This window comes from Drosophila arizonae, chromosome 5, assembly GCF_054131065.1.
Source record: "Drosophila arizonae isolate 15081-1271.41 chromosome 5, UAZ_ARI_1.0, whole genome shotgun sequence".
NCBI lineage: Eukaryota > Metazoa > Arthropoda > Insecta > Diptera > Drosophilidae > Drosophila > Drosophila arizonae.
The window spans coordinates 14,805,805-14,833,292 of NC_142925.1; the positions used below are offsets into that span (position 1 = coordinate 14,805,805).

Consider the following 27,488-nt stretch of genomic DNA (forward strand, 5'->3'; position numbering starts at 1 on the left):
ATTTCGACAGGTGAAACACTTTGTTAAAGGAAAAGGTTGAGCAGATAAATGTAAAAGTCTCGACTTGAGAATAATAGACTTACAGACGTAACTGTTCGAAATAGACTTTTGTATGGGCATAGAAATGAAAGACTTAAGCAACAAACTTTTTTGTATAAACTTGCAGCATTTAGCTTTAACATAAGCTTACGAATCATAATGTAAATGCGCATGAGTAATATAGTGTTGACTATGTGTATATGTATATATATGTATGTATATGTATGTCTGTGAATGTATATATGGGACACAGTGTGTGCTCTATTAGAAGCGGCAGGCCCCATAAATTAGTTGCTTATTAACTATGATGACGTACGATCAATTTGAATACATATATACATGCACACACACATATTCACACACACACATACATACATATATAAATATGCCTACGTCGACGAGACAGAGATTTCATTCATTGATTCATTTGCTTGTTTCACTATGAATGGGATTTTCTCGCAACCAGATTACAGTTATGCGTCTAACAGTGTTTCGAGTGGTCACGGCTGTCGCTTGACTTAACGATGAGCGGGAATTACTTCGGCCCATTAATTGGCGCGAATTGTTGAGCTCAGCTTACCAGCTCTCTCTCTCTCCCCCTCACTCTCATTCGCTCTCTCGCTCTGTCCCTCTTGCACTCTGTTGCTAGCGCGTCGCGTGCATCGAACTTGTCAAATCATATACGAGTGTATAATGAATGCTGTGTATGTAAATATCTTGGCTTTGTTGATGGCCGCGTAGGCCTGTTCAGTTTGTTAATCATCTGCGCGCTGCCGTTCGTTAACAATGTGTTGTTGATGCGTTCAAGTTCAGGGCCGTAACCACATATCATTAATGAAGATGTCTTTTGGCGTTAACCACCAGGTAGACAATCAATTTGCCACAGTTTGCCAAAACTAACAAGCTGTAAGTTTGTGTGAGTATAGGTGTTTATATAAATACATACATATATACCTTTCACTTGGTGACCAAATACCTTCTGGAATATGGCCATTTGTCTTCCGCATCGTGAAGGCACACATAAACACACACACACACACAGGCATGCACACAAATTGCAACTCATTGTTTTAAGTTACTGTTGTTGCTGTTGCCTTGCTGTATCATATGCGATTGGCAATTGCAGTGTACCGTGCCGGTGGCCGGTGTTCCATTCACGTGCACAAAATTGCGCCAAAAAAATATTAAAAAGAAAAATACTAAAAAAGAAAATGTAATAAATTAAACACAATGGCGATACCAACGCATGGCAATTAGTCCCGAAGAGAGCGAATGAGAAAGAGAGATAGAATGAAAGAGTGAGAGCGGGACGCGGAGTAAACTGAAAATGCTGCCATACAACATTCAACGGCCATGCAACAGTCAATGTTCGTAGCATGCAACAAACTAGCAAACTAGATGTTGCTGTTAATTACAGCTACGTGAAAATGTCAAAAACAACAAAAAAAAACCACACTTTAATCATCCATAGCCAAAATAGCTTGCATTGACATTACAAGTAAACGTGTTTGAATTTACGACATTCACGGTTCTTCCACTTGCATCTTTCTCTTTAATTTGTTAACTTTTTTTTTATTGGGGTTGGGGTTAAATTCAAATTAAACGCTTCAATTGAATAGTTACACTTTGCTTAGTGTATTTTGTGCCGCACGAGCGCACACAGCTCTGGTCACACTCAACTTCTCAAGCTTACATTCTCGTCTTCTGTTTGACTTCCTGTGCTCGCCACTCAGAATCGAAGGCGCGAAGACAGCGAAGAAGACAGAGATAGAAGCAGAAGAGCGGCAACAGCAGCCGCAGCCGCAGCCGCAGCACAGCAACAGCTTGCGGTGGCGGCAACGGCGGCAGCGACTGAAGCAACGGTAGGTTGGATGAAGGGGAAAATTGTTACGGTCTCATTGCGTTTGGCTTTTTTTTTATCAGCATTTAATTTCATTTTCATGTTGATTTTGTTGCTTGGATTGTTTGCTGTGGCCGCTGCTGTTACAGTTGCTACTCTTGCCTTGCCATCACATCGCATCGCATCGCGCTGAGCCTGCCAAACAGATTTCACAATTCTTCGATGCTTTTTCCACTCTTGGCCGAATTAGGCTTTTATTTCTGCATTTAATTGGCCTGGCGTGTGTTAACTGTCTGTACATGTTCCTATTTATATGACTGGGCTGCGTACACAGAAACATCAAACATCAACCTTACCAGACTCCATATGCCGACTTCAAATTCAAATTGTAGGGTACAAACACTTACCAACGTAAACAAAAAAAAATAATAATAATAAATATGAATGTATAACATGAAAGGGAACATGAAGTGAAAGGGAAATGAACGATCTTTTGTGTCTTTTGGTCTTCAAAATTATAAGATTTGGTCAAGAAAGTGTGTGATTTCTTTTTACATTTTTGCTAAATGATCCCCCAGCTCCTCAAAAACACAATCCTAAACTCGACTTAAATGTAGGTACATTTACCTTTCACTCCAATCTGTCGCTCTCTTACTCTATCTCTATCTCTCTCACACTCTATCTGGTTGATTTTTCTAGTCACATTAAACTGGCATTTATGGCACTTTATTGTTTTTATTACAAATCACAGAAAGACCAAAATACTAATGTAAATACTACACGTAGTTACATTAACCTAGCTTTTATGTTATTTTTTAATTACAAATCGAAAATATCTCAAAATATAAATTTAAATAATAATGTAAATATTGCGCTTTTATTAACATTTTAATTATAGCTCATTTCTGAATAAATTAATACAATTAAATTTTGATTTAAGCCTCAAATTATCTTGGCCCTGGAAAACTCTACGAAATTTCCATGAACAACGAGCGTGATGTTTCCCAATTTACAAAGTCTTACGGAAACTATTGAACTTTGTTTTGTTATTTTTTTTTTCTTTTTCTATTGTATAATTATTTTCTTCTTTATTATTATTATTTTTTTTTTTTTTTTTTTTGCCCACAGCACAGATGAAAAGCCAGACAATTTTTTGTTATTTTTAATTTTGCTTCGCCTGCTTTGCTGTAATTATTTGATGGGAAAATTGCATACACAAGCGCCGAATGCGTGGAAACTCTTGTAATTTGCAGTAATTTAAAAATATATATTATTAGTGCAGCATTGCAAGTAGTTTTACCGAAAGTGAAATTTCGCTAAAGGATAAAGGGGGGTCGTCAAAAGCAATTCAATTCACTACAAATCCAATTCCAAAACCAATCAGAGTCGCATATTTGGCAAGTGTTTTCGTCATTTGCATTACGTGTCGCCAATCAATGAAAATGCTTAGCCATATTGGTTGATTTGGATCGTTTATTGCACCCCGAAAGCCGTTACAATTAAAACTCGTACAACAACTGGCCTGGCTGCCTGGCTGCCTGCCTCGCTAATAACTATCTTAGTGCCATGTTCAATTAAGAGGTACTCAATTTATGTTCAGGTTTGTAGGAATGCAATCTCTCAGAATGATATGGCATTGAGCTGCTAACGATTGGCGGTTTATTCTAAACCAGAATCAAAACAAATCTAATTTTCATACATATTACATTGTTAATTATGAGTGCGACTAATTAATGCCTTAGAATTCATATACTTATCTAACAAGTAATTTAATGAGCAATCATTGAAATGCCATAAGAAAATGTAAGTGGTTCTATTTTATATTTTAATTTTTAGCTAAAGTAAAAAAAATATATACATATATTTCTATCAAAGCTAAGATCTGTATTACTCTTTTCGTATAGGAACTATATTTATATATAAAGAAGAAACTTCGGATATTTCGCATATTTTTTTATCTATGTGAAACTATCTTGATGGTGCTATTATATTTTTTCTGTTTTCTGACGAAATTAAATATTTATTTGTACATCTGTGCGTATACTTGATATTATAATTTATAGCGTGAAACTTGAGTTCAAGCAATGCTAATCATAATTCATAATTCATAATTCATATTGCCGACATAATGAATGGATGCATTGTGCGCTTTGGCCCCGTCGCTGCGGAAAATGGCAAATTTGTCGCGATTTAACACACGGCAATCGTCGTTAAGCGCGCTTGCGAAATCCATTGAAATAGTTTTGCGCAAACGAGTTGAAAACCAAGACCAATATTTTGACCCAAATGCCATGGCGTACTCGCACGTACTTACCGTTCTGACCACAAGCTCAGAGAAAAACGGCTCAAATGTGTGGACGTGCGGCTCTACGATCGTCTACTAGATATATCTTTTAATTGACACTTGATTTGCGAGAGAAAAACTTAAAACACAAAACTCATACTTGTCGTCGCTGATGTTTTGCAATGCGCAGAGATAGAGAGAAGAAAATTAAGAGAAATAAACATGAATACATCAAAAGCTAATTCGGCGATCGAGAGCACCAACAGGAAGTACCTGTATTTATTGCGGCTCGCGAATTGGTGAATTGATCCAGTTTAGTGAATGCTCCAATTGGCCTGGTTATATGTGGCTCTGGCTGCCTTACCTAGTAGTTGCAGCATTCACACACAAATCAATTTAGGTTAACACACATGTGAGTGTGTGTGTGTGTGTGTGCGTGTGTGTGTGTGTGTGTGTGTGTGTGTGTGTGTGTGAGTCTCGCTAATAACGGCAATAGCAATAGCATCGCTTACCGGCTGGCAACCTCTAGTCTACCTGACAAACTGACGATCTGGCAACTCGACTTATTGGCTAGCTGGTAACTTGGTAACTTGGCTAGCTAGCTGGCAGCTGCTGCTGGCCCAGTTGCCACCAGCAGCGCCAGAAGCACTTTCGTTCGCTGCGGTTTCTGTTGCTATTTTAATTGCAGCCTGCGATTCGCAACAGGTTCGCACGCGCAGCCTGATTGCCCAAGCTCGAATCTTTCTTAGACACAAACAAACCCACACACACACACACACACACTCATACACACACATTGTATGTGTGGTGAGTGTGAACTCGTTGCATTTAGCTGAAGCTAGTAGATGTCTAGACGCATTATTTCCCATTCACTAGGCCTATAGAGCGCGCTCTTGGACCGGTTTCAGAGAAATGTCTATGATGCCTTACAATGGAAGTGTATCTTTCGAGATTCTGGAATTCAGTTGCGCTTGACAGAAATTAATTAGAAGTAAATACCAATTTAGATTAATTAACTGTGTCGTTTAATAGCCTTGTCCAAGGCAACAAAATGCGATGCCATTAAAGTATAATATATGGATCTGTCGATTATTGATCAGGAGTAAAAGAGATGTTGATTTTATCGTGTTTGACAATATAATTATTTAGAGGAAACCTGAGAGGGGTTGAGATTATATCTTGCAAGCAATTATCTCTCTGCCTGCCTCTCTCTCTCTCTCTCTCTCACCCTCCCTCTCTGTGCTTCACTCTTTATCCCTCTCTGTATACCTGTATCCATCTTTACTCTCGCTTTCTCTCATTATTTTTTCCCCTCTCTCACTCTTTCTCTCCCTCATTCACAAAGTTTTATTAAATCAGTCGTGAAATGTCGACATTGCTTGATTCATGGCCTAAAAAAAAAAAATAAATAAATAAAAAAGAATACAACGTAATAAAAAATAAAGAACTCGACTTGCAACGACAATATCATTTGCTCCAGATCTTCAAGCGGCCTGACAATCTCAATCAAATTCAGATCAGACCCTGAGAGCATATTCCACACAATTCAGCCGTTGAACAACAGAAGATTTAGATCTTTTGTTTTGAATTTGTTGCTAAGCGCTTCAAGAAGAAGAAAAATGTCATTATGGCTGTATTTTTTTTAACTCTCAACAAGTGAAGAAATATTACGAAAAAGTATTTGAAAAACCCACAAACAAGACCTGAGATGCGTGCCCACCTGTCTCAATATGTACAAAATCTCGATATCTCTATACATGCATGTGCGTGAATGCAATCGAATTAAAAATAAGTAGTCGAAAACCCGATCGGTGACCAAATTTTGCATTTAACAGTTACTTAGTAAAATAATTCACTGCAAATATCCTGTAAACAAAAGCTGGTCAACAAGGGGGATATGCTATTGTGAAGAGAGAGAGAGAGAGAGTTTAAGAAAGAGAATATAGAATAATACGATATAAGAAATTCAATATACGAAATATGATAATATATACGATATACGATATCCGATATACTCCATATATATCATATACATAGAATATTTGAAATACAAACTCTACTAATTACTGATACTAGATTAATGCTATCACTTAAACGCTATATAAAATTGGATCATGATATACGATAGGTGTTTAACGATGTTTGTCATGCCATATTCTTCACACTAGGCTAATACACAAATATCGCCAACTAATAGAGGAGTTAAATAAGTAAAGAATCGATCGATTGCTACAGGGTATTCTATGATCGATCCCTCTTGCCAGCATGGGTGTCCGATTTGCATTCCAATGGAATGTTGATCAGCTCGATCGTTACACTTATTAGAGACCAATTTTTGACAGTAAATAACAAGACTGTGTGCGTGTGTGTGTGTGAGTGTGTTTATGCAGACTGTAAATCAAGTATGTATTTAAGATCTTGCAAATATTTCAAATTAATTATTGCATGTTGTGCTTGAATATACATATGTGTGTGAATGTGTGTGTATGTGTAGGCATGTGAGCCAACATATGTGCAATATTAATATTAATATCTAAATTAGATTGCCTTTCAAGGTTATCGCTGTGGATATTTCTCTTGTCTTCTTGTCTCTTTTCAATATTTTCAATGCGCTTTCGCGTTACTTGATTATGCACGCTGCTTTAATTATAAATTCATAAATATATATATACAAACATCTATATCAATGTATGTATGTGTGTGCACATGATGTATGAAATGTCGGGCACTCCCGTAATTTTTATGTTCAGCAATTTGCCGAAATAAAAAAATAAAATAAACAACAAAAAATTATGCATAAGCTGACCTTTCAAAATTTGTTGAGTTTTCGCAAGAAGAAGAGAGAAAAAATATAAAAGTTAGCGATCTTAGAACAGCGCATAAATTAGCTTCAGCAATTAGCAATATAATAAATAAATTTTAAATTAAATCTTATACGTAGCACCTTCATTAGGAACTCTGTTTCAGCATTCGGCTTAGCCTTTTTTTTAGCCACAGTGAATCACAAAAATCTGGTTAGACCACAGGCAAGATTTAAAACTAATTTCAAAAAATTTTATTACAATTTCTAATAGACAATCGAAAAATTCTAAAAATTATTTATATTATATATAAGTGTATTAAATCAACAAAATAAATAATAAATTACAATTTGTTTAAAAAATTTAACTAGATTAAATACTACTGTTTGAAATATATGATACTGATATATTTGTATAATTGATAAATTATACTCCAATAATATGACTATTTTTGATCTGAACATCAGCTACACCCAACATTGAACTCATATAATATATATAATCTTAATTTTTTTTTTTTTACAATTTTTGTATTTATCATCCAATAAAAACTTTTAGCCAAATTTATTGTAATTCTTTATTCATTCATAATTTGGACTTCCCCTTTTTGGCTGCATAATAAGTGTCAATCGGAGAGCGGAAATACATAGTCTATGCTTCTTTTAAGTTTTGTCTCCCACAATTTGCCGTTGATGTGTTAACATTCTTTATTTTTTTTTTTTAATTGGTTAAACTGCGCAATTGTCACAGACCCAGACATGAATTCATTTTCAAATTTGAATTTTTCGTGACCCTGTTTTTATTTGTTGTAAGTCATGTGACTTTATAAAGAAAAATGTATATAAATTGTGAGAAACATTTGTAATGCCATTGTCTGTAATGTGAATGCAGCTGAGTGCTGTGTGTATATACATATATATATACACTTATATATATCTATGCAAATACTCTAAAGAACTTCTTGAAAGGTAAACAAATTGAGTTTAGCTCAGGGAATGAATAATAATTATAATATAGAATTTTAAGTAATTTCTTATAAAGATGATATAATTCATTTTTCATGTTTTCCATGCATAATGCTGTAGGATGTAAATTCGTATCTATTACATAGATGATATCAACTGGTTTAACAAGAAACTCTGCCCTTTGGTCAAAGACAATATCCTTTTATATCTCAGTAAACTATTCAGCTCAGAAAAGAAACCAAAGTATTATACCGAATGTTCATGTTCATGTTGGACAGGCCGACAGAGTAAACGTGGCCAAGAGTTAACTTTCAAAATCGACAACCCGACGATCAACTATCTCTTGGTCTTATTGTAAGTTGGCCATTGTAAGGGTATTTTTGGCTGTCATAGGTTTTTATTTGTATCTCAGCACAATAGCCAAATTCCACATTCGCCAAATGGCAGCAACTTCCTGGTCACGCTGTTGTTGTTGTTGTTGCTTTAGTTGTTGTTGTTGTCGCTCTGCAGTGGGTCGTAGGCGTCAACCTCGACCAGCTATTGCAGGCCATACATTAGTGCTGCAGAAAACTGATAAAGTTTTGAAATATTTGCTTTTAAATGAATTTATTGAAGACTAATCGAAGAAAAATCAACAGCTAATTAAATGAAATACGTAAATTCTTTATTCATTCAAGTTTTTTGCTTAAACAAGTCTTTTGTTTCTTTGCATTAAAATAGTATCTGGAAATTGATTTATTTATTATTTATGCTAAATAGTCATTGAAAGAATTTTAATTAAAATTATACCACAATTTGGGTTATATAATTTAGTTTGTGATAAATCAAACAAAATAACTTTTAAAACTTTCCATATAAAATAGATATTTATATATATATTTATTAATATATATATATTTTTTAAGCTGAGCTTAATTTTTGTAATCCTTTTTGTTTATTTTTTTCACAACATCTTCATATAATACCCCTTTTAGTTTCCCTTATTTTGCCTAATCCAACAATGTCTCTCGTTCATCATAAAATTGAATTTTGTTTAAGTGAAAGTCTTTTAGCTGAATGAGCCGATTTTATTGCAAAAGTCTGAGCTGATAGAAGAGACTTTTTATTCAGCATTCAGGCCAGACTAACAAGGGAATTTCCAACACATACTATCTACACACATTTGAAGTAACGTAATGCGAGCTCATTTAACTTGCAGCGATTGTGAAAAAGTAAAACCAAAAAGAAAATCAAATCAAATGCGTGTTGTGGTTCTTTTGTGTGGCCTCCTTAAGTGCTTAGATAATGGAGCTGCTTTTAGCCACGCTCAAAGCGAGTTGCATTGTTCCAAGAGAGACAGATAGAGGACAGAGAGCTTGAGAGAGCTAGAGAGAGAGAGAGAGAGAGAGAGAGAGAAAGAGAGAAGGAGAGAGGGAAAGAGCAAGCAAAGACACTGAGAAAGTTTCCTATGTATAATATATATACATTTTAGATTTTTGTTTCTATACATATGAATAATAATCATATATACCCGATATATTTAATTAACTAACATCTTATAATTAAATTATATATTTGCTCTTTATTATTCTTATTATAATATATATATTTTTTTTGCAATACCCAAATAAATATGTATATTTATTACTGTATAAAAAACTCAAAGCTTGATCAAATGAATATTTAATGGGTTCATATCAGACAATATTTTTCAATGTTCCATATTTAATAAATTTAGGTTTTATTTAAAATTTTTATTATTATTATTATTTTTTTTTTTTTTTTTTTTTGTATTTTTATATTTATAAATTCCTAATAATATTTTTAATAAATATTACAATATTTTCATATATTCTAAGTTATATTTATTATTATTTTTTCAAGCAAAATAAAAATACATTTATTCGCTACTTGGTTTAGCATATTTATATGTTTTGCAAATTCTAACAAATGAAATTTCATTATTATTCGTTGGCTGATTTAATTTGTTTATATTTTTGCCGAATTCTAATAAATGAAATTTATTTATTAGAAACGTGTTTTTTATAATTTCTGTTCCAGATAATCATGAGTTTTTGAACCATTAAATATTGACATATATATTTTTCATATAATTATTTTGTTTTTATAATAAATATTTAAAAATCATGCAGAGCATAGCCATAAAAATTTATTTTTCGTGTTTTTTTTTTTCATTTTAATTATTAATTTGCATAAATTATATATATTTCAGCTTGGCTAACAAGAATTTGCCACACTGTAGCCGCAATTGTTGAATTTGCTCAAATCTGAATCGAAAACTTCAAACTAAAGCTGAAGCTGAAGTTGAAGCTGTTGCTGTTGCTCTAGCTGTTGCTCTAGCTGTGGCTTAGCGGCTTGCGGTTGACTTTATTTGCAACAAAGTTTTGGTTAACACAAACATTATTTGGTTGTTGTTGTTGCTGCTGTTGTTGTTGCAGCTCTTTGCTCCAACAAGTTTACTGTTCCATTTTGCTTACATACTTACGAGTCTAGTGTCTAGGTGTGTGTGTGTGTGTGTGTGTGTGAGTTGGAGTGTGGACAACTCTACTCGCAACAACAGCAACAACAATCAGCAACATTTATGTACAGGTTTATATACATATAGACAACTTTGGCTACACGTTAACTAGTTTCGTGTCGTGTTTTGCGGGCTATTTTGATTTGCTCGCTGCCCGCTGCTGCATTATATTTGACCCAAATTATTTATGTAGTCAAGAATTAAGTGCAGCTTGACACATGCAGCTGTCACTTAAATGAACATATACTTTTTATGCCCACTTAGGTACAGGTACAGGGTATAGGCACAGGTACAGATTATATTGGCCAAATTTGGTCTGAAGCATCGCGCTGTTTTGTACACACAAGGTGCACATGCCTGCATGCACTAAAATTAAGCAAGGTAAATCAACACGCTGACACGGTACATGTTATAACTAATTTGAATTTAAACTCATTTCTGCAAATATTTTTTTACAAATATTTGCACGAATGTTGAATATTGTCTGTGGCATAGAATTGGAAAAACTTTACAATTTAAGTTAATATTTAGGTTAACATTTGCATAAATTGGCTGATTTAGCCCTAGCCTCAAACAATTAGTTGAAAAGGACTAAATCCTCAAATGGTATTTAAAGCAATTTGAAATAAATTTAGTAAGTTACTGATAAACGAACTAAAATACCAATTCTAATAAATACTAAAGTAAAAAAATACTGTTGAAAAAGAACATATCGATGCAACGTGCTGCATTGGAAATTACTGATCAATTTCCTTTCGACTCAATTTCCCTCAAACACTTAGCTAAGGTACATTTATGCATGCAACTTGTTGCAATGGAAAGTGGTTATTGATAGCCAAATTTCCTTGTCAGCAGTTATTTCAAAAGCACGAGCTGCTAGGGACATTTGTCTCACACGGCAACTCGCTAATACAAAATGTCCCTATAAAGTACTAAAGTACCGAGCCTAGCAGGCTCAGCTAGGTAAATGTTGTAAAGAAGACAGAACATGTTCACTGCAACATGTTGCTAAGTAAAGTACCAATTAGTACAAGGGCGCTCATAAATTTCCTACGCGAATCAATAAGAATTGAACTCAATACCAAACAAGGTAAATTGTTGAGAGCACAGTGCAGTGAGCACACGCTCGCTGCAACTTGTTGCAATTGGAGCAAATGGCTGGCGCCCTTCCCGTGTCGCGCTGTTGGCGTCATCAAATAGCCCAAATGAATAAATGTAATGAATTGTCATAAACGGTGGCAGTTTATCATTGCTTGGACAGCTCTCAAGGTTGTTGCGGTTTTTTCTGCTGCTGCTGCTGTTGCTGTTTGGCGCTTTTATGGGCAGCTGTTTCGCAACGAGCGCTGGGTTAGCTCAACGCAATTTATTAGCCAGACTTGAGGCACAAGGGTATTGCTCCATGGCAGGGGAGCGCGCGCAGAGATTGCGATTGATTTTTGCGAAAAAAGCGCAAAATTCGCAAATGGTTAGCAATGCTAATTAAATTGCCATACAAAACTTCAAATATATCTTGAACGGTACTTCACATAGATAGATATGTATATATGTAGATCAGATGGCCATATGTATGCGTGGAGACATTTCGCATTATAATTGTTGATAGGCGTGCAGCAAAGGAGTTGGCAAATTCGCGTGTTTTTGACCCAGTTATGTCAACGCGGCCAAAAACGTTTGCAGATTTTGTTAATTTAATTTCGTGTTTGCTGTTTACTTAGTATATGCATATCATATAATATTTATATATTCTGCATGTATGTGTGTGTGCGTGTGTGTGTGTGTGAACAAAATCCCAGTTAAGGAATTTTGTCAGCTGGATTATCAAGTGAAACCCGTTTGCCATCATCCTGCGCCTTCAGTGTGACGCCTGCTTTAATATCAAATAAAATTAAGTCAAAGAGTTTTTAATCAATTATTCTTGGCAATGACAGCATCCAGTCAATAGAGTATTTAAGTATGGATGTACTCACATATACAAATACATAAACACTCACACACTCTCACATACGTATATAGAGATATGCATTGTGTCGCAATCGCTGCCAAAAACCCAACAACAACAACAACAACAAAATCCGAACGTGACATTTGCTAGCTAGCTCCGCGCTTAAAGTAAATACAACAACAGCAACAACAACAACAAATGTATCTCAGTCTCAGCGCCCAGATACAGATTCAGTTTGCAACGGGTTCAACGGGTTTGCTATTGGAATTTGAATTTGTTTTTACTTTTTTTCGCCCCTCTCTGTTGTTTTTCGGCATGTGTACCTACGTATGTGCATATCATATGTTGGTACTATATGCGCATAAGCAAATGAGCATAACAATGGCGCTAAATCCATTGCGCTAAACTGAAGCTAATCTGTATTGGCCAAGCAGCAGCAGCCGCAGCAGCGGCGAAAGGCTTAAAGGGCTCTCCCACACATTGCGCATACGCAGCGTGGCACCACTATAGAGAGGGGAGATTTGTCTGTAGATATGGGAATATTTCCGTTATGAATATTATTTTCTTTATTTATTACTTTTTTGCCATTTTCCAATTGCCTTCAATTTGCCTCAAGTGTCGAGTGCTAAACACGTCTGAAGCCTTTTAACAATTCGCTGCAATTTGAGTTTGAGCCTTTCAGTCAAATTCGTTTCCTTTGACTTATTTTGATAGGTGAAAAGCCTTTCAAAGGAAAATTTTGTGCAGTCATGTTAAAAATTTTCTTTTTCCACATGTTTTGCACAGAAGCGGGAGAAATTTTCTCGATTGCCTCTTTATAACGTTGCTTTAGACAAATTGCTAAGTACTGTCGTCAATCAATCAATCAATCATTCACTTGGTCACTTAGCAGTTGTGTGAATTTATGAATTATTTATATATTTGATATATTTATATATGTTATGTATAGTATGAAACTAATACACTATAGTAACTCCATATCAACATCTAAACTAATAAGAATATATGTTAATCTTAATATTGTTATATTATATTCGTATTGTTCATGCCTCCAGCCTCAACTGAATAAATCATATTGAGTTTTTTTTTTTTTATAATATAATGCATTTAGCCTTTCTCACATACAAGTACACCTTTTGTGTTTTTCAAAGAGGAAAATGTCTTTTGAAGTAATTTTCCCACATTTTTCAATTTCTCGAAAAAGTGAAATGATCTTTTAACTAATTTTCCCACATTTTCTTCATTTTAAAAATGTAATCAAAATTAACTTTTTGCAGCAGGTTTTTCCAAGAAATTAGTAAAATTTACTTAAGCCCCTTTGAAGAAGTTTCAAGCAATCAATTACTTCACAAATATTAAAATTGCTTACTCCAACTAGAAAATCTTATAGAAATTTCAAACTTTCCAACAGCTTAATTAGCCAGCAATAACTCATTAACACATCTACTAAAATAATACCACAACGCTGGGATTGAACTCCCATCTCAACAATAATACATTATATAATATTAATAATAATAATATTAAAAGTTTTTCAAATTTTTTATTTTTATATATTTCAATAATTACTTTTTGCAGCAATATGAGCTGGAATTTTAACTGCTGCCCTTTTTGGTATGCACTCAAATTGTGAAAGAAATTTTTCAATCACTCAGTCTTGCACTTTCGTATTCATAAATATAATCTGTACCTCTTTTTCTTCCTCTCTCTCTTTCTCTGCCATTACCTTTCTTTACGTTCCCAAGTAATTAAAAAATATTTGTGTCACACGGACTTTTTTTACTCTTTTTTTTTTTGTGGACCTTCTTTAGCTCTCACACTCACACACTTCCTACTTTGCATTGTTGTCCCAAAGACATTAGCGGATGCATAACTCTAAAGCTATATATATATATGTGTGTGTGTGTTTATCTAGCTATAAAATATTTTGTACATATATGTGCCCCTGTATTTATGTGTGTGTGTGTGTGTGTGAGTGTGTGTGTATTGCCATACAGGAAATTAGAGTAAATTGCCGGAGCGGCGAGATTTTAGTTCGATTTTGATTTTATAATAATTACACCCATATTGCGCGTTCGATATCTGGTTGGGTTTTTGTTTGGGTTTATGTTTTTCGTTGTGTTTGTGCTTGTATTTGTGCTCGCGCTGGCATCAAAGCCAATTTTGACAAACGTGCTCCACTGAGTTGTCGGCTTTCGACTTGAGTTGGATATTTGAGGGGTGTGGCAGGCAACTGAATGCAGGCAACTGCAGCCATGGCTGTAGTCCCAGCCACAGTTACCTACAGCACCGTTATGCCTGCATACACATACTACATAATCGATGTAAGAGATGTACACACACACGCACACACACACACACACAGGCATGTCTACCTACACTTTTTATGCATGAATTCCATTCGAATTTGTCAATTTTTTATTTTCGATTATATTCCAATCAGCAAATTCCTCTCAATACAGATATATCAGAGATACACATATACATATACCAATATCTGGCTTATTTGTATGCTACGTGCCCCATCTGACATCTCTCTATAGTTATTGAAATTTATGTGAAAGTAATCCGCTCATAACTATTTGAAGTACATTTGCCAATCTCGCTTGGCTTTTACACATTTATGTAATTTCAAATTTCAAATTATTCAAACCAAAATGCAAAAACAATGTTATGAAAACTCATAATACACCTGATCCGTGAATGGTAATTTATTTGCATACCACTCAGCGGATGTGGAATTGCCTCATAACTGGGTCCATTCAGAATTGACTGTACTCCGATATATATGGGCATATAAAATGTGTGTATGTATGTGTGATCGACATAGCTGTACTTGGATAACCAAATTGAAGTTTGCTAATTGCAGCTATTAAAATATGAGTAGTTGAGGTATTATTTTGATCTTAAAAGTATGTTTGAAGAACTGTGAATATTAGTATTGGATAAATGTTACAAGAGAATATTAGGTATATAGGATTACAAATTAATATTGATATATATATGTGTAAATGTATACAAAGCATATTATTAATGTTTATTAAAGATCTATACAATTTTTTGTTTAGAGGTTTGAAGAATTATGTATTATAAATATATTATATTAATAAAATTAACATAAAAATGTTATTTTAGCATACTTATTATTATTTATTTATTATTATTATTTTTTTTTAATATACAAGCCCAAAAATTCATAACAAATCTATTATTTTCGTATATAATTAAAAACTTATAAAACTTATGTTTATATATATTTTTTGTTTTCATTATATATTTTTAAATAGTGTATAATTCGCACAAGGCGGAACTAATTGGTTAGTCAATAACTACGAAAATGTCGCTATCTTGACGAGATTTTCATGTTCAGAGGATTCGTGTCACTTACAATTATGCATTTGTGCAGAGATTTGTTTACTTTAAAACACATACACACACACACACTAATATCACTACCAGCATGACAATCACATATATTTCTATATTATATACAATGTATGTATGTATATATGTGCAAGTTTATAAGTAGTTTGAACCCACAGTTGACTGGCAAGCGTACGGACACTGACAGTTGCATTTATCTGCTGGCACAATGCAGCCAGTTCGCTCTCTCTCTCTCTCTCATACACACTCACTCACTCTTTCTATCTCAGCCTCTTTCCTCCTCTCCCTCTTGGCGACACACGAATGTCAAGTTTAAATATCGAGAGATACAAATCCATAGTACATATAAACCGTTTAAAATAAAATGAATACGGATGTGCAGTGCATTAATAGAGTAGTTCGGTACTCTGATGCTGTGAGACAACTTAATTTTAGATTAAGTTGAGATCAGACTGCCTTGATTTAATTTGTATTAGTTATATTAGTTTATTATAAATATTAAGCTCTGCTTAAAAAATGAAATTCAAGTTTAGAAATTGAAGAAGAAACTTATTAAAAATAATATAAATATTTAATTGATATAGGAAGTTAATACAAGTTAAACAAAATGTATATATATACTTTTGTAAATAACAAATTTTCATTGTAAACAATTTTTAGCTTCTACATAGGATTTTTAACTTCCAATCAACTTAATTTATATTAAAATAAAATAAAGAGAAAAATTATAAAAAATATTAAAATTTTCATTGTTAACTATATTTAGATATTTCATAGAATTTAATAATTCCAATAGAATTATAAGTCACACACACAGATAAATAGTATTTAGAGTAATAAAAATTTAATCATTGAGACTTTCTTTTAACGATTTTTTTTCCATTTTTTTGCTTTGTAATTAATGTTTTTCCCACTTCTTTGCAGGCATCTCTTTCTTGTTGCTACGTTTTGATTTCGCTCACTTTTCTTTCATGTTTCCCCCGTTTTCTGAACTGAACTTTGCCATTGGAAAGATATTTGAATTTCGAGCGATTTCGATGCCATTCAAATGATAAATGGAAAGTGACGGCTTAATATAACAATACGTGCAATACTATATAAATCGTGTTATTGACACTTTGAGTGCTCAAGAGATGTTTTCAGAGAGTTTCGGTGACTTCGAGAGACTCTGTGAGACTCTGAGAGACTTGAAGAGACTTTGAGAGTTTCACAGAGTGCGTGTATTAGTTTTAATAACTTGTTATGCTCGTTGGATAAGTGCATATGCATACATGTTGTATATAGATGGTAGATAAGTACATAACCATACTGTACATACAGCTGTGGTCACAAAAGTAGTGCGACTCTGCACTAAATGTTAGACAAAAATAATAACAGAATAAATCTAATATATATATCAAATAATATTAATATTTTTTTATTTAAGATATTGATATTCAGTTTGTCAACAAGTTTTATTCGCACTACTATTTTTATGACCGCAGACGTAGGTGCATGCTATGCACACATCCGTTTGCATATTAAGTATACGCCACGTTTGTTTTCCTCAAAGAAAAAAATGAAAGTGCTCCTCACATCATGCACAAGGCCATGTTTATTAATGTTAATTAAAAATCAGTCTATCTTTCTCACTCACACCTTGCTTTGCACACAGCATAATTAGATATTTCATTTTAAAAACTAAATTTATAGAAATTCCAAGAAAATGTTGAGTATGGAAAAGTCTTTAAGAAACTGTTTTACTATTTTAATCCAGTTGAATTCCTCAAGTTTATTTATTAAATTTCATATTTTTTTATTAGGGACTTACCCTTAATGCGTTGCTTGGGCTGTGGAGCGCCGATGCGCACAGCTCGAGACTCTGGTAAATCCGAAATTATTGCTATAACAGCTACAAGTCCAAGCAAGTGTTTTAATCCCATTTTGCAACTTTTTTTTTTTTTCAATATATCAATTAATTACTTTTCTTTTCTTTTACTTTTTACTTTTTTTTTTCTTTTTCTTTTTCAATATTTCACAGTGCACTGGGGAAACATCAAAGTCGCCTTTTGCATAAAATTTCGACTAGTTTTCTGTTGTTGTTGTTGTTGTTGTTAGCCAAAAATAACAACAGGATATTGCCACAAAGGGCTCGACGAATTTTCTTTTGGTTTGGCAAGCGGTCTTGATCTAGCTCTAGCTGTGGCCACTTAACGCAATTTCACAAATCGAGACGAAATTCCAATTGCTGTACAGCGTTTCGAGGCACGCGCACCGCGTCTAAGCACCAAACTGAAGCACTAGGCGGACCCGTGTGACTATATAAAATCTTTCGAGCGCAGAAACAAGCCGCTGCAAGCTGCTGTTGCGGTCGAGCTTGCGAACAGTCGGGGAATGGCTAAAAGTGAATCACGCGATGGCTTCAAGAGCGCAAGAAGTCGCTGCAGCTACAGTTACTCGACAACAACAACAACAACAACAATAGCCAAAGCCCCCGGGCGGGCAGCTTAAGCTCAACTTGAAGCTCACGAAGCTCGAAAAGCTCTCGAAGCTCTTTCTCTCAGCCAAGAGAGCTGAGAGCTAAGAGAAATGCAAAGCATTAACAATACGTACTACTTATATGTACATATTTTAACAGGAATATGTTAAGTCGCGTTAAATATTCATCGCTCCATGGGATTACTTTATTGCATTCAATCAATTTTTAATTGCTGTTACTTTTTTTTCTTTTTAATTTTCGATTCGGAACTCGTGAACTTTTGTTTGTTGCTGAATGTGATGCGTGCGAAAAAAATAAATAAATAAATGCAACGCACGTAAGATTTTCAAATGAATTAGCTGCTCGAATATCGTAAACGATATGCGCAGAGATAAGCTGTGACAATGATCGTAAGACTAAGTTTCCGTTGTTTTCCGATATGTATGGGTAGGTATGCATGTAGATGTATGTATGTAAATGTATGTACACATGTAAGTATATATGTATGTATGATATTATTTAATACCTAGCATTTGCTTAATTGAAAGTTATAATTTTTACATATTCTATTTACACATATACAGCTGTATATATGCACTTATATTTGTATGTATGTAAATATGTAATGATTTATTGCTAGCCTGTTGCCCTTATGTATGTATGTGTGTGACTAGGAACGTATTTATGCTCCTTGTACACATTGAATGACAATGCATTTTTGGTGATGCCCTCCTCCTCGATTCTCAAAAATTCAAGTAACCCTTCGAGACTTTCGTGCCTTTTGGCAAGTTAGTGTGTATTTTTTCAAGTGTTTCAAGTGTTGGTTAGTTGTCTCTGTATACGTGTGTGTGTGTGTGCGTGCGTGTGCGTGCGCGTGCTGTGTAAGTATGTACGTAGAAATGTAGTTATATGAATTCATGTAATTTGATGCATTTATATAATTAAATATATTTTTATGTCATTAAATTTATTTTATATAAAACTACATATATACGATACATAACTGTTAAAAATTCAACTGAATATGTAATACATATTAGTTTTCCGACAAATTGGTAAAGATAATAATCAAATAACGATATTTGATGAAGGCCTTACATAATAACATATGTACGTACATACATAGAGCTAGACAGAGAGTATATATTGTCTGTTCACACTTGAAGATTTGCAGCTTCATCCCAGCCACTTAATCGGTAGTTCACCCCAGCCAATCTGTTGTCAGTCAAATGTGAAATGTGGTCTTTGGAGTGCATTCAGCCGGGGGAACAGGTAACGTCTAGGTGTTGTTTGCGATGCTCGCTTGAAACGGTAGAGTGGCCAAGGTTGGACAAGGTCAATGCCGGAACGACTTAAGGCTGCCTGGTGAAACTTATTCAGCTCATTTTCAGTTGCTACAATATATTGTTTAGCTGCTAGAGGGCAGGGCATCTTCATAAGACCCAGCGCCTGCAGGCACTGCGCTTAATGCAGACGCCCTCAATTGAGCCCTTGCGCACCCAGCCCGGCGGACACACACAGCCACGCCTACATTCTAATGCGATGCACCTTCGTATAATGAGAATACTTGTACAGATCAACTGGCAGCCCGGCAAACACTCCACCGGCACAGTGGTGCTTGAGCAAACTGCTCAAGATACAAAAAGAAAAAGAAAAATATTAGCTTAGCTCGGATTAGTCTTTATCAATTGACTTACCGCCCAGAAGACCCTCCATATGAGCTGCTGCAACTCCACAGAGCGTCAACAGCAAAGCCACTTTCCAGAGCACGCAGCTGTTTCCTGCTCCGAGTCTCATTCTCGAATAATGCTATACTTGCCAGAAGCTTTCTCTATTTATCTGGACTCTGGCTATATGCACCTACTCACAGCTGGCTTAAATATAAACAAATATACAAACGGGGGCTCATTCATAGGCATGCCAATAGCTGGCATAAATATATCAAATAATAAGTATATATTATTTTAAAATTCATATAAAATAAATAAACATTTTTCTATTACATCAATTGTAAATTATTAAAAAAAAAAAAATCTTGAATAAAGAAAATTATAAAAATAAATAAAATATTAAATCTAATGAAATTTTTAGTTTTTAGTTTTTCCATTAAGAATAAAATTGCAAGCCAATCCGTAATATAAAAGCAAAACCACCTGAGATAAGTATCTACATGGCAACAGCAGAAAAACCTTTACACAGTCGGGCAGTAAAAGGGACAAAGCCAAACCCATTTGTATTGTTGGTAGACAAAGTCGTATTAATTAAGAATGTATAATATAAGGCATTCATATTGAATTTTTTGGCTTCGTTTATTTTGCATACCTTCACTTGGCTGTTAAATGTGTTTTATTGCTTTTCTCATAAATAATTATAAAAACCTTTTGCATTTCATTCAATATGCGTTAATATGCTGTCTTAGGTACTATTAGGAGTGTTATATAGTCTATGTCTCCCTATATATGTATATGCACAGAGCTACGAACAGAGTGAAAAACCTGCCCACAATTAAAATACCTTCACTTTCGGTTTCATTATGCTTGCCAAATAAAAGATTTGTATCTGCGTAAAGTAGAAACTGGAATAAATAAGAGAATTTGTTGCTGTTTTGTTTCTTTTTTGTTTATGCGGCCAAACACCTCCGCCCAAATGTGGCCTGAGAAAAACAAAAGACTTTATTGGCTTTGTTCATTTCATAGGTTGCGAAAAAGTAAAAAAAAAAATAAAAATAAAAATCGAACTAAAACTGTGAATCACGATTTTGGTGCAGAGCTCAATGCTATTTAAATTTGCTCTTACTGCAGGCACAATTGCTTAAACCACAAAAAAAAAAGCATTGACTAAATTAGCAACATTAACGAAGTCTTCTAAGTCCGATTCGCATGCAAATTATGAATTTGTGCTCTTAACCTAATACCGAAGTAGCTATAAGAATAGGCTAACGGGAATAACTTTTAGCTAGAATTTAGTTCAAAACTACTTAATATAACTTGAATTTGATTGCAGATACAAAACAGATCAATTAACTCCACTGAAGAGTATATATTTATATTTCTTGAACTAAGCTGTTGACTGAGTAAATTGTTCATTTATTCAATTCATTGGATAAGCATGCGTAACACTAGCTCATTGTCTATTAGCGCTATAATTAACTAGTTAAGCTAAGCTAGTCAAGGACGCCAAAAGAGAAAAACAACTTAATAACTAAAGCCAGAGTTGGCAACCTAAACGAACAACAGATCTCGCCAAATCGACCAAACCCCAATACAAAACAGATCTAAATCGATTTTAAATTGCTTTGCCTTTGCTTGGCTTGGTTTGGATTGTTGTCAATTGGTATTGGAATTGGAATTGCAAAATGTGGAAGTGCTTTTTGTCGTCGCGAGAGTCGCGTTAATTGTCGCCAGAAAAGAACTGCTACCTTCCGGTTAATCCGGATATACATATAATACATGTATATATATATGAGTAAATACTTTTGATTTCTTCATCAGAAATCAACAGTAGCCAGCAAAGATCAAATGGAGACTGAGAGGGATCGAAGGAAAAAGAGATAAAGCAAAACTCTTAATGGTTAGGTTTTTTGATATAACTTGGAAAATATCAATTTCTGTGATTCATACAAAGTTATTTAAGGCAGGCCAGAGGCAACTGCTTAATACTCAGTCACTCGACACTAACAAATGCCACGCCTCCAGTAACTGTACACAAAATATGTTCGTTCAATTATCAAATTTCATGGCTTGCAGTTATGTCTAATTAAACAAAAGGTTAATGATTCAAGCAATCAGCTTTAACTTTAACTTCATTTGTAATTTCAATAATTAATAAGTGTTCATTTACTGTGGAAAATCCAAGCAAAAATCTTTAAGCATGCGGAAAATCTGTATCGCTTATCAATCAAGAGACTTTACACTTAATTTCGCAGAAAAAATGTTTAAATATTTAATAGCTTTTTTTATAGTAATTTGAGAAAGTCCTCTTAATGCTTCACTATTTCATCATCAGCTCAATCATAAAAACTTGATTTACTTGGTGGTCAGGGTAAACACAGGGAAGTCATATTAGAAAGTAGAACCAGAAAATTTGAATGGGAATGACAAGTAATATTTAAAAAATAAAAATAAATCATTTAAATAAAAGTAAAACTATAAAATCAAAATTGTTGTGTAGATAATGCCAAGAAATTATGGAAACCCATTAAGATATCTTTAACTTCGATTAACTCCCAGTCAGACATGCTGGAATGTTTATACAAAATATATTTTAGCCATATCAATAATACACATATATCTTTTTTCATTTATATTTCTTTCTGTTAAACAAAGCATCAATTTTTTTATATTGAACTCTGGATCAAAAGATTCAATTAGAAATTACATTGTCAGGCAAAGTCCAATTCATCCGTTTCATGTTGTAAGCCAAGGATTAAAGTTAGTCTTAAGTATTTGATAATCCAACAGTTTAACCTAAAATTAAAGAAAGTAATTTATTAATGGAGGAAAGCTGTTTATAAACATCTGAGATACATATTTAAGATATAGTTCTGAGATACATCTTTAAGATACATATATGAGATACATATATGAGATACATCTTGGAGATACATTTCTGAGATACATCTCAGAGATATATTTCTGAGACACATTTCTGAGATACATCTTTGAGATATATCTTTGAGATACGTCTTTGAGATACATTTCTGAGATACATCTCTGAGATACATTTCTGAGATACATTTCTGAGATATATTTCTGAGATACATTTCTGAGATACATCTTTGAGATACATCTCTAAAATAATCTTTGTGATACATTTTCGAGATACATTTCTGAGATACATTTCTGAGATACATTTTTGAGATACATCTGTGAGATATATCTTTAAGATACATCTTAAAGACACGTCTATGAGATACATCATTGAGATACATTTCTGAGATACATTTTTTAGATACATCTGTGAGATATATCTTTGAGATACATCTTTGAGATACATCTTTGAGATTCATTTCTGAGATACATCTCTGAGATACATTTCTGAGATACATTTCTGAGATATATTTCTGAGATATATTTCTGAGATACATTTCTGAGATACATTTCTGAGATACATCTTTGAGATATATCTTTGAGATATATCTCTGAGATAAATTTCTGAGATACATCTTTGAGATACATTTTTCAGATACATTTCTGAAATACACCTTTGAGATACATTTCTGAGATCTATTTCTGAGATACATTTCTGAGATACATTTCTGAGATACATCTTTGAGATACGTTTTTAAGGTACATCTATGAGATACATTTCTGAGATACATATATGAGATACATCTTTGAGATACATTTCTGAGATACATTTTTTAGATACATCTGTGAGATATATCTTTGAGATATATCTTTGAGATACATCTTTGAGATACATTTTTGAGATTCATTTCTGAGATACATCTCTGAGATACATTTCTGAGCTACATTTCTGAGATATATTTCTGAGATACACCTTTGAGATATATCTTTGAGATATATCTCTGAGATAAATTTCTGAGATACATTTCTGAGATACATTTCTGAGATACATCTTTGAGATACGTTTTTAAGATACATCTTTGAGATACATTTCTGAGATATATTTCTGAGATACATTTCTGAGATATATTTCTGAGATACATTTCTGAGATACATCTTTGAGATACATCTTTGAGATATATCTTTGAGATACATCTTTGAGATACATCTTTGAGATATATCTCTGAGATACATTTCTGAGATACATTTCTGAGATACATTTTAGAGATACATCTTTGATATATATCTTTGAGATACATCTTTGGGATACATTTCTGAGATATATTTCTGAGATACATTTCTGAGATACATCTTTGAGATACATTTCTGAGATACATCTTTGAGATACATTTTTGAGATACATCTTTGAGATACATTTCTGAGATATATTTCTGAGTTACATTTCTGAGATACATTTCTGAGATACATTTCTGAGATACATCTTTGAGATACATCTTTGAGATATATCTTTGAGATATATCTTTGAGATATATCTCTGAGATACATTTCTGAGATACATTTTAGAGATACATCTTTTATATATATCTTTGAGATACATCTTTGGGATACATTTCTGAGATATATTTCTGAGATACATTTCTGAGATACATTTCTGAGATACATTTCTGAGATATATCTTTGAGATACATCTTTGAGATTCATTTCTGAGATACACCTCTGAGATACATTGCTGAGATACATTTCTGAGATATATTTCTGAGATATATCTTTGAGATACATCTTTGAGATACATCTTTGAGATACATCTTTGAGATACATCTTTGAGATATATCTTTGAGATATATCTCTGAGATACATTTCTGAGATACATCTTTGAGATACATTTTTCAGATACATTTCTGAAATACACCTTTGAGATACATGTTTAAGATACATCTTTGAGATACATCTTTGAGATATATCATTGAGATATATCTCTGAGATACATTTCTGAGATACATCTTTGAGATACATTTTTCAGATACATTTCTGAAATACACCTTTGAGATACATATTTAAGATACATCTTTGAGATACTTCTGTGAGATATATCTTTGAGATATATCTTTCAGATATATCTATGAGATACGTCTTTGAGATACATTTCTGAGATACACCTTTGAGATACATCTTTGAGATACATCTTTAAAATACATCTATGAGATACATTTCTGAGATATATTTCTGAGATACATCTTTAAAATACATCTTTTAGATACATCTGTGAGATATATTTTTCAGATATATCTTTGAGATACATCTTTGAGATACATCTTTGAGATACATTTCTGAGATACATCTTTGATATACATCTCTGAGATACATCTCTAAAATAATCTTTGTGATACATTTTCGAGATACATTTCTGAGATACATTTTTGAGATACATCTGTGAGATATATCTTTAAGATACATCTTAAAGACGCATCTATGAGATACATCTTTGAGATACATTTCTGAGATACATTTTTTAGATACATCTGTGAGATATATCTTTGAGATATATCTTTGAGATACATCTTTGAGATACATCTCTAAAATACATCTTTGAAATACATTTTTGAGATACATCTGTGAGATACATCTTTGAGATACATCTCTAAAATACATCTTTGAGATACATCTCTAAAATACATCTTTGAGATACATTTCTGAGATACATTTTTGAGATATATCTCTGAGATATATTTCTGAGGTTCATTTCTGAGATACATTTGTGAGATACACCTTTGAGATACATCTGTGAGATATATCTTTAAGTTTCATATTTGATATACATCTTTGAGATACAGTTTTAAAATTAATCTTCTGAGAATTGTATCTTAAAAATCTTTGAGATAAGTTTTTCTGAATTTTAAGATACATATTGATTAAATTCGAGATATTGATTGATACTCATAAATTCCCTTTTAGAATTTCCTGTCTGTATGAAAATACATTTTTATTTTTCCCTGAAACTAAACCTTTAATGCCTCTCATTTTCGTATTCATCGATTAATTCCTTCAATACATGTTGAAATTAATATCGTATATCTAGCTTGATGTGTTATGAATGCCTCACAAAATTAAAAATTTGAAATTTAATTATTCAAAACTAGCCCCAAACACATATTCACGTGCAGGTGGACTCTGTCTAATGCCCTAAATATGAGCAGGTCTACACATACATATATGTATATCTCAAATTTATAGCCACAAATACGCTTAGACATAAATTATCCGCTACCTTAGGTAAGCGTATCAAATAAAAAGGTATTTTCATTTGTTCAGGTAAACAGGAAACATGCAAAAACACTTTAAATTAATAAATATAATATTCATTTACCTGTCATCACCTGCATGAACTCTGTAACGAATGAAATTGAATTTAATTTGTAAATAAATATATGTATAGTTTTATTTCAGTTCAGTTTGCTTACCATCAAAATCAACAGTTCCCGATCCATCAGCATCAATCTCTTCGATGATCGAGTCCAAGTCCTGGCTGGAGATTTTGTCGTCGAGCTCGTGGAGAATGCCACGCAAGGTGGCGACCGTCAGATAGCCTTTGCCCTCTTTATCGTATACACGGAATGCCTCTTTCAACTCGGCTTGCAGGGCGCCGACGTCCTCCTCGACCTCGATGAAGCGAGCCGCTAGCTTGCAAAACTGGCTGAAATTCAGTTTGCCCGTGGTGCCCTTGTCCACCTCCTTGATCAGAGCTTTCACAGCTGGTGGTTCGAGTTTTTGGCCGAGAATTTCGAGAATAGCTGAGACATCGCTATGATCGATAAATCCGGTGCCTTCGAGATCGAAAGCTTTGAAGGCATTGCGCAGAACTACCAAGAGAGATACCAAAAAATGTTATAGAATTTCCATTCTCTGTCATCTCTGTCTCACTCTTTCCGTCTTTCTACCTACTTCTCAATTGATCTTTGTCGTACTCCCCCTCGGCCTGTGAATGAAAATTAATTAGAAGATAAATCTAAATGCTCACATGCTTAATTAGGCACACAAATGTCAATTCGCATGTTCTTTAAATAGGATTTGCTGTAGCTCTAATTAATGTTAATAAATCGTAAAATGCAATCGCACTTTAGTTAGGTAGGAATGTCTCTGGCTAGTACTGCATGCAGAAATGAAAGTGCATAAAGGTGTGGATAGAAATCGACACAGGTGCGGGCACACGGGTGCCCTACAAATGTCCTCTGCCTGTGCTCAACAATTTTCAATCACAATCAAGGCCAAACACTTCATTTAATTGATTTATTTGCGGAACACTTGATGCGCCTTCATTTCTAGATTCGTATTTCAATTGCATAACTCACCATTTTTTATTGATTTTTTATAACAAAAAAAAAATATATATATCTATAAGATAAAGATTGTTTAAATTCGAAATATTCACGAGTGAAATTGAGTTTGTAAGTTTACCAATTTACTCTCGATCGGATCGAGTTAGCGCCAGCGTCTAAACAGATCTGTGTCCGTGCGCCGTATATAAACGGGCGCGACAAATGTCAACACGGGGCGGGATATCAGCGACGAATCGTGCTGCAACTTGTGAAACAAATGCCAAATTGTCGTCGTCAGCACCAATCGATGCCGAGCAAAGGTATTGCATGCGACCCACAGAATACGACATGCAGAACCTGCAGCACGCATGCCTCACGCACACAATGCACCTGCAGCCGTGTGACGGACCCGACG

General features: G+C 33.8%; 3 protein-coding genes across 5 annotated transcripts in view; all 3 read right to left on the reverse strand.

The window, feature by feature from the left end:
- Nucleotides 1-18,196, reverse strand: part of stw (laccase) — a 35,609-nt gene extending 17,413 nt beyond the window's left edge. For 2 of the 3 annotated variants that reach the window (XM_089472107.1, XM_089472108.1), the window contains exon 1: nucleotides 17,584-18,196. In XM_089472107.1, the coding sequence (XP_089328233.1) occupies nucleotides 17,584-17,695 (112 nt within the window). In that variant the 5' untranslated portion in view covers nucleotides 17,696-18,196. The remainder of the gene's footprint in view (nucleotides 1-17,583) is intronic. The other variant, XM_018010005.2, reaches the window with a different exon arrangement.
- Nucleotides 18,197-19,024: 828 nt separating this feature from the next.
- Nucleotides 19,025-20,049, reverse strand: LOC108615519 (uncharacterized). Its single transcript, XM_018010047.2, has 2 exons — nucleotides 19,929-20,049; nucleotides 19,025-19,858 (listed from the first exon to the last, which is right to left on the reverse strand). The coding sequence occupies exons 1-2, from the start codon at nucleotides 20,026-20,028 to the stop codon at nucleotides 19,665-19,667; spliced, it is 294 nt and encodes a 97-aa protein (XP_017865536.1). The 5' UTR covers nucleotides 20,029-20,049; the 3' UTR covers nucleotides 19,025-19,664.
- Nucleotides 20,050-22,520: 2,471 nt separating this feature from the next.
- On the reverse strand, nucleotides 22,521-27,361 carry TpnC4 (Troponin C TpnC4). Its single transcript, XM_018010041.2, has 6 exons — nucleotides 27,213-27,361; nucleotides 27,107-27,149; nucleotides 26,700-26,733; nucleotides 26,219-26,617; nucleotides 26,125-26,145; nucleotides 22,521-22,697 (listed from the first exon to the last, which is right to left on the reverse strand). Exons 2-6 carry the CDS (start codon nucleotides 27,107-27,109, stop codon nucleotides 22,693-22,695), a joined length of 462 nt encoding a protein of 153 aa, XP_017865530.1. The 5' UTR covers nucleotides 27,110-27,149; nucleotides 27,213-27,361; the 3' UTR covers nucleotides 22,521-22,692.
- Nucleotides 27,362-27,488: the final 127 nt, after the last annotated feature.

Bases quoted from the DNA above. Each gene is read 5' to 3' on its own strand.
- TpnC4 (XM_018010041.2), bottom strand. The intron at 26,618-26,699 runs GTAGGTAGAAAG...CTCTCTTGGTAG, and splicing joins CGACAAAGATCAATTGAGAA to TTCTGCGCAATGCCTTCAAA. The intron at 26,146-26,218 runs GTAAGCAAACTG...CATTCGTTACAG, and splicing joins GGGAACTGTTGATTTTGATG to AGTTCATGCAGGTGATGACA.
- LOC108615519 (XM_018010047.2), bottom strand. From the start codon at position 20,028: ATGAGACTCGGAGCAGGAAACAGCTGCGTGCTCTGGAAAGTGGCTTTG. The intron at 19,859-19,928 runs GTAAGTCAATTG...TATCTTGAGCAG, and splicing joins TATGGAGGGTCTTCTGGGCG to TTTGCTCAAGCACCACTGTG.